General features: G+C 38.2%; 1 protein-coding gene across 4 annotated transcripts in view; it reads left to right on the top strand.

Moving 5' to 3' along the window:
• MNAT1 (MNAT1 component of CDK activating kinase) overlaps positions 1–8,151 on the top strand; it is a 223,416-nt gene that overhangs the window by 201,506 nt on the left and 13,759 nt on the right. The window contains exon 8 of one of the 4 annotated variants that reach the window (XM_028495974.2): positions 4,480–4,534. The exons of the other annotated variants lie outside the window; for them this stretch is intronic. Within the exon in view, the coding sequence (XP_028351775.1) occupies positions 4,480–4,519 (40 nt within the window). The 3' untranslated portion in view covers positions 4,520–4,534. Of the gene's footprint in view, positions 1–4,479; positions 4,535–8,151 lie in introns of those variants that run through there. 4 annotated transcript variants of the gene reach the window in all.

The raw sequence follows: 8,151 nt of genomic DNA, 5'->3' as shown, positions 1-8,151 counted from the left end.
GCCGGACCAGGGCACGAACCCGTGTCCCCTGCATCGGCAGGCGGACTCTCAACCACTGCGCCACCAGGGAAGCCCTGTGATTTTTTTAATATAAATTTATTTATTTTATTTATTTATTTTTGGCTGCATTGGGTCTTCGTTGCTGTGCGTGGGCTTTCTCTAGTTGTGGTGAGCGGGGGCTACTCTTCGTTGCGGTGCACGTGCTTCTCATTGCGGTGGCTTCTCTTTGTTGCGGAGCACGGGCTCTAGGCGCTCAGTAGTTGTGGCTTGCGGGCTCTAGAGCGCAGGCTTAGTAGTTGTGGCACGTGGGCTTAGTTGCTCCGTGGCATGTGGGATCTTCCCAGACCAGGGCTTGAACCCGTGTCCCCTGCATTGGCAGGCGGATTCTTAACCACTGTGCCACCAGGGAAGCTCTGTGATTCTTTTTTTTTAATTAAAGTGTAATTGACCTACAACATTATGTTAGTTCCTGGTGTACAACATAGTGATTTGATATTTCTATACTTTACAAAATGATCACCACGATACATCTTGTTACCATCTATGACCATGCAAAGATATTACATTATTATTGACTATATTCTCTACGTTGAACATTTCTTACCTGTGACTTGTTTATTTTTTAACTGGAAATGTGTACTTCTTAATCTCCCTCACCTATTTCCTCATCCCCTCACCCCTCTCCCCTCTGGCAATCACCTGTTTGTTCTCTGTATATAGGACTCTGTTGTCTGTTTCTGTTCTGTTTTGTTAGTTCATTTGTTTTGTTTTTTTAGATTCTACATATAAGTGAAATCATATGGTACTTGTCTTTCTCTGCCTGACTTATTTCACTTAGCATATTACCATCTAGGCCCATTCATGTTGTCGCAAATGGCAAGATTTCTTTCTTTTTTTTTGTGATTCCACACACACACACACACCCCACATCTTTTTAATCCATTAATCTATTGATAGGCACTTAGGTTGCTTCCATTATCTTGGCTCCTGTAAATATGCAATTGCATATTGTTCCTATGCAGTGAACATAGGGGTGCATATATCTTTTCAAATTAGTGTTTTTATTTTCCTTGGATAAATACCCCGGAGTGGAATTGCTGGATTGTATGATAGCTATAGTTTTAATGTTTTGAGGAACCTCCATACTGTTTTCCATAGTGGCTGCACCAATTTACATTCCCACCAACAGTGCAAGAGGGTTCCCTTTTCTCCACATTCTCGCCAACACTTGATATTTGTTGTCTTTTTGATAATAACCTTTCTGAGTGGTGTGAGGTGATATCTCATTGTGGTTGTGATTTGCATTTCCTTGATAATTAGTGATACTGAAGTACTTTTTGTGTGGCTGTTAGCCATCTGTATGTCTTCCTTGGAAAAATGTCTATTTAAGTCCTTTGCCCATTTTTTAATGGGGATGTTTGTTTTTTTGATGTTGAGTTATATGATTTGTATATTTTAGATATTAACCCCTTATTGGATTTATTGTTTACAAATATCTTCTCCCATTCAGTAGACAGCCTTTTCATTTTGTTGGTAGTTTCCTTCTCTGTGCAAAAACTTTTTAGTTTGATGTAGTCCCATTTGTTTATTTTTGCTTTTTTATTTCCCTTGCCTGAGGAGACATACCCCAAAAAACATGTTTTCTTCTAGGAGTTTTATGGTTTCAGGTCTTACATTTGAGACTTTAATCCATTTTGAGTTTATTTTTGAATATGGTGTGAGAACGTAGTCCAGTTTGATTCTTTTGCATGTAGCTGTCTAGTTTCCCCAATACCATTTATTAAAGAGGCTGTCTTTTCCCCATTGTATATTCTTGCCTCCTTTGTCATAGATTAATTGCCCATATAAGTGTGGGTTCATTTGTGGACTTTCTATTCTGTTCCATTTACCTATGTGTCTGTTTTTGTACCAGTACCATACTTTTTTTTTTTTTTTTTTTGATGACAGTAGCTTTGTAGTATAGTTTGAAATCAGGGAATGTGATACGTCCAGCTTTGTTCTTCTTTCTCAAGATTGCTTTGGCTATTTGGGGTGTTTTGTGTTTTCAGTTTTGTTTATCTTTTCAGAGAACCAGCTCGTAGTTTCATTGATCTTTTCTATTGCTTTCTTAGTCTCTATTTTATTTATCTCCACTCTGATCTTCATTATTTCTTTCCTTCTACTAACTTTGGATTTTGTTTGTTCTTTTTCTAGTTTCTTTAGTTGTAAGGTTAGATTGTTTGAGATTTTTCTTGTTTCCTGAGGTAGGCTTATATTGCTATAAATTTCCTTAGAACTGCTTTTGCTGCATCCCATAGATTTTTGGATTGTTGTGTTTCCATTTTCTTTTGTCTTCTGGTATTTTAAAATTTTCTCTTTGATTTCTTAAGTGACACACTGGTTGTTTAGCATATTGTTTAGCCTCCACATCTTTCTTTTTGCAGTCTTTTTCTTGTAGTTGATTTCTAGTATCATACTGTTGTGGTTGGGAAAGATGCATTATATAATTTAAGTCTTCTTAAATGTAGTGAGGCTTGTTTTATGGCCATCATGTGATCTATCCTGGAGAATATTTCATGTGCACTTGAAAAGAATGTGTATTCTGCTTTTGAATGGAATGTTACATAAATATAAAGTCCTTCTTGTATAATGTGTCATTTAAGGCCAGTGTTTCCTTATCAACTTTCTGTCTGGATGATCTGTCCATTGATGTTAGTGGGGTGTTGAAGTCCTCTACTATTATTGTGTTACCATCAATTTCTCCCTTTATGTTTGTTAATATTTGCAAACTTTAGGTGTTCCTATTTTGGGTGTATATATATTTACAACTGTTATATATTCTGGTTGGATCTATCCCTTTATCACTATGTAATGTCATTCTTTGTCTCTTGTTATAGTCTTTGTACTAAAGTCTATTTTGTCTCATATAAGTATTGTTACACACATACACACACACATACATATATATGAATGATTATTTTAAGTTGATGATCTTTTAAGTTCCAACACATCCTAACAACCCTGTATTTTTACTCCCCAGCCTTTAATATTTTTGACATCATATTTTATATCTGTTTGTTTTGTATATCCCTTAGCTACTTATTGTGGATATAGGTGATTTTACTACCTTATCATTTAACCTTCTTACTAGCTTTATACATGGTTGATCTACTACCTTTACTCTTTATTTGCTTTTATTGATGAGATTTTTTTTGGTAATTTTCAGAGGTTTTCTCTTATTCTTTCAATTGAAAAAAATTCCTCTGCTTTCTCATTTTGCTTAACTTTCTGTCTCTGAAATTAGGTGAAACAGTTCCCTGTTGTATTGTTGAAGGGGTGTCCTTGTATGGAAGCATCCCTATATAGTCTGTATGTACCCAGTGACTTTGGTAGGAGAGCTGGATCTGACGTGAGCACAAGTCATGTCTTTCCCTAGGGTAGGAGGTGGGGCTGGAAATAGAGGGGCTAGAGTAGAGCCAAGTGTGAGTTGGGGCTTCCCCTCTGCTCAGTAGCCAACACCACCCTATTGGGGGGTGGGGTCAGTACCCAAATTGCTGGAGCAGAAGCTCTAAGGATTGGGTCTGAGCTGGCTTCATTTCCTCTAAGTGTGTGCTCTCCCCATCCCAGCACTGGCACCCTTGCCCCACAGGGTGAGCGGTACTGGAACAAGAGGTGCCAGTACAGGAGCTCAGTGTGGGTCTGGATGCGGGCTGTGGTGGTCCTGGCCACAGTCAGAGCCTGTGACTGCTTGTGATGTGCTGCCTCAATAAGCATCAGTTATGACTGCCCTTGCCCCATTCAGTTGCTGTCCTGGGTCCAAGCTGCCTTTGTGTCCCGCACAACTCAGCACTCCCCTTGGTTGCTACAGCCCTTGCCCTAGTGTGGAGCTACATTGCAGAGTAGGTAGGGCGGTGTGGACGCTCAGTATGGGTATCGGCACTTAGCATGCGTCTGGGTGCAGCTGTGGCAGTCCCTGCTGGAGGCAGAGCCAAAGACCACTTTTGATTCACTTCCTTTTTATAAGCCCAGTAATGGCCTAACCCCCACCCTGTTCAGATGCCTCCCTGGCCCCAGGCTGGCACAGCCCTTCACAACTGAGCACTACCCTTGGCTGAGGCAGCTCTCGCCCTAATGTGGAGTTGTGTTGTGAAGCAAGCAGCGCCTGAGTGGGCACTTGGCTCAGGTTGGGACTCATGCCAGGCTGGTTGTGGGAAATGGACCAGAGACCAGTTCAGTTTCAATTTGCTTTCTCTGCCTTGTTTCAAGAGTTAAGCATGTATTCACGCTTTTCCTGCATAGAGTCTATGTTTCTTACAGCCTTCCTGTTAGTCCCACTATATTTCTACGCAGCTAAGTGGACTCGTCTTTCCAGTGTTGGACTCTAGGGCTGAAGCACTCAATATATGGCTCAACCCTCTGTGTCTCCCTGTAGGGGCACAGGTCCCAACCTGATTGCTTCTCTTCCCTTCCTTCCTGATTCTGTGTACATCTTTCTTACAGCTTTGGTTGTCCAAGAGTCTTTCTGCCAGTCTTCAGTTAGTTTTCAGTGCGAATTGCTTCACATGGAGATCCCTTCAGGAGGGGTGGTGAGTTCCTTGTCCTCCTACTCCAACATCTTGATCTCAGTGTGCTCCTTTTGTAATTTTTATATTTCTAATTGTGGTTTTTTCCTCTTAGAAAAACCCCTTTAACATTTCTTATAAAGCTAGTTTACAAGCTGAGCTCTTTTGCTTTTTTGGTGTCTGTAAAACTCTGTTTTTCCTTAAAATCTGAATATAGCCTTGCCAATTAGAGTATTGCTGATTGTAGACTTTTTCCCTTTTATCACTCAGAATATATTTTGCCACCCCCTCTGGACTGCAAAGTTTTTGCTGAAACATCAGCTGGTAGTCTTATGGTAGGTCCCTTGTATGTAAATAGTTCCTTTTCTGCTGCTGCTTTAATATTCTCTCTTGATCTTTATCTTTTGCCATTTTAATTACAGTGTGTCTTGGACCTCTTTGGTTTAAACTTGTTTGGGACTCTCTGTGCTTCCTGGACTTGGATGTCTGTTTCCTTTCCCAGGGTTGGAAAGTTTCAGCTATTATTTCTACAATAAATTCTCTGCTCCTTCGTCTTCTCCTTCTTGGACTCCTATATATAGTGCCAGTATTAGTATGCTTGATTTAGTCCTAGTTTTCTCTTAAAGTGTCCACATTATTTCTTCATTTTTCTGTTCTGCATGTGTGATTTCTACTACTCATTCTTCCAGTTCACTGATCCATTCCTTTTTATTATATAATCTGCTGTTGATTCCTTCTAGTGTGTTTTTTATTTTTGTTACTATATTCTTCAGCTCTGTTTGATCCTTCTTTATATTTTCTAGTTCTTTGTTAGACTTCTCACTGTTTTCATCCATTTTTCTCCTCAGTTTATTGAGCATCTTTATGATCATTACCCAGAACTCTTTATTGGGTAGATCGCTTTCCTCCACTCTGCATATATAATTCTTCTGAGGTTTTATCTTGTTCCTTCTTTTGGAAATATTCTTCTGTTGTCTCATTGTGTCTAATTCTCTGTTTTTACTTCTATGTATTAGGTAGGTTGGTTATGTTTCCTGATCTTGGAGAAGTGGTCTTTTGTAGGTGATGTCCTGTGAGGCTCAGCAGCACAGTACTCTCTGGTTACCAGAGCTATATGCTCTAGGGCTTCCCCCATATGCAGGGTGTGCAGGTTCTTCTGTTAAGGAGGGGTTGACTACTGTGGGTGCACTGGTAGACACTGTGGGTGCACTTCTGTCCCCTGCCTGGTTGGCTGCCAGGCCCTTCCTTGTGTGGAGGCTGCCAGTTGCTGGTGGGTGTGGCCATGTCCTCGCATAGCTGGCTGTGGTGCCTTGGGGGTACTAGGCCTTTGCTCAGGTCCTCAGGTGCCTGTCTGCAGGGCCCTGGGAGGTCCTGCAGCTGGTGCCCACCTGCTGGTGGACAGGGCTGTGTCTTGGCATGGTTGGTGAGCTTTATTTTTTAATGAGCAGTGAGATAAGATGATTTCTAATGTTCCCTTCCAGTTTTAGGATTCTGTGTTACTTCCCTTACTGTACTATCTATGCTTTCTTTACCCACTATTCCTCTCATGTATTTTACAAAACCTTTAAAATTTATTTTCAGTAACCACATGTAGGATTTATTTTAAGTGTATCTTGAAAGGATGCGGTTGGATCCCCTTGGTATTTATTTTATATCATTTCAAATAAAATTATCCTATCTTTAGTTCCATAAAACATTAGTTTTTACAAATGGAGGCCCAATTAGGAACAAAAAATCATGAATAATCTTAGTTTGTATTTTGCTTTTTTTTTTTTTTTTTGGCAGTGCTGCATGACATGTGGGATCTTAGTTCCCTGACCAGGGATCGAACTCATGCTCCCTGCAGTGGAAGCATGGAGTCCTAACCACTGGACCTTCAGGGAATCCCTGTATTTTGCTTCTTCTTTACTTTTGCTGACTCATTGAGGCAGGTCCACCTCAAAGCATGATCCTAGAGATAAGCATATTATCTGGCTTGTTTTATGAACTTTGGAATGACAGGTAAAAATAATTTTTCTCCCAAAAGGTAGAATTCAAGTAAACAATAGGGCTTTTTTCTTTCTTTAATCTTTTAAAGTAATGAAATAAGAAATCTAGGTGTTTAACTATGAAGAAGTTTTACAGTGTATTAAAGCAGGTTCTGTAAAATTAAACTTTAAAAACTTATTTTCAAAATAAGTCATATGTAACTGATTAAAATGTGTTTTTATTTAAAATATACCAGCATGTGCAAAGGCATAACGCATTGCTAAAAAATGTAGTCTGGAAACAAATCAGAATACTGAAAATAAGGCTATAATTTTTTAAATAAGAGGAAAATATTTTCTTTACACATAAAGTTTTTGGTCCAAATGGTATTTAACCCACTGACTGATTAGTCTATTAAGGCATTCTATTCCAGAAAAACTTCATTTTTGGTAAAAATTGATTGCATTAGCACATTACTTATGATAATGGGCATAGATTTTTTTTTTTCCCAAAGTGATGCTGTGGTTTTGCTTTTGGAAGAGAGTACAAGTTTTCTGTGGGCTTAAGTATTAAAAATGCTTCTTAAAAACTTGAAATTGTTATGCATTAAACCAGAACTCTTGGCGCTTTTTCAGATTTTACTGCTTATAGTCACTGGTCCCTTGAGTAGATATTTTATGAACCTGTTTTTACTTGCTGGAAAATAGAATTTTCCATAATTAAGGAAAAACATCAGTTATTTTATCCACTTGACTTTGTCCCTGCTTGTTATTGTTTGCTTTAGAGATTTATCTAAGTTATCGACATGATTCAGATTCCAGTGTATGAAATAGAGCTTTTGAGAAGGTGCTTTGAATGGAAAAATAAATATCTTACAAAATATCTAGCTTTGGGTGTGTCTACTTCTGTTTGAATTTCTGGTTTTTCTTTGCATTTATAGCTATACTCCATTATAGTATATATCTTTGAGTATAAAATTGGTTAACACATTGAGAGTTCAGCTTATGAGACAGAGCATGATAAAATCTCAAAACAATTTTCAAATATACCTATTTACAAAAATACGAATATTTTTATTTTAAATAGTGTCATTTTACACTCTACATATTCATACATTATGCCCATCTCTTTCATTATTGTAAACATCTTCTAATTTCCAGGAAATCGTCCTGTCTTCCTCAGTGACTGATGTACACAGCCTGTTTTCCATTCAGTCCTCTGCCATCTTCCTCCATAGCTCATAATTTGTGGTGATAACTCTTTTCATGTTCTGTATATTTTTACTTGACATCTATTTTCATGGCCATTCTTTAGATCCTTAACTTAACAAGAGTTGATTTAGTTTAAAAAATTCTATACCCTCTACTTACAAATTAGGATTTTTTTTTAAGCAATGGCTGTTTAGTGAGTAGATATTTATCTTGCTATAAAGAAACTTATCTAACAGGGAATATATAACATTTATAAAAAGCCATGATACTTACCAGAGAGGTAAAGTGTGTGCAAAGTCAGAGGAGGAAGAAGTAATTCTACCTGGGCAATCCAGAGGAAGTGGCATCTAAAAAAGTTGTAAAATATTTTAAACATAGAGTAGTACAGAGAATAATCTAATAAAGAAATATAATTCTGCCACCTGGAATTA

The sequence above is a fragment of the Physeter macrocephalus genome, chromosome 11, assembly GCF_002837175.3.
Source record: "Physeter macrocephalus isolate SW-GA chromosome 11, ASM283717v5, whole genome shotgun sequence".
NCBI lineage: Eukaryota > Metazoa > Chordata > Mammalia > Artiodactyla > Physeteridae > Physeter > Physeter macrocephalus.
This window is presented reverse-complemented; position numbering and strand designations above follow the sequence as displayed.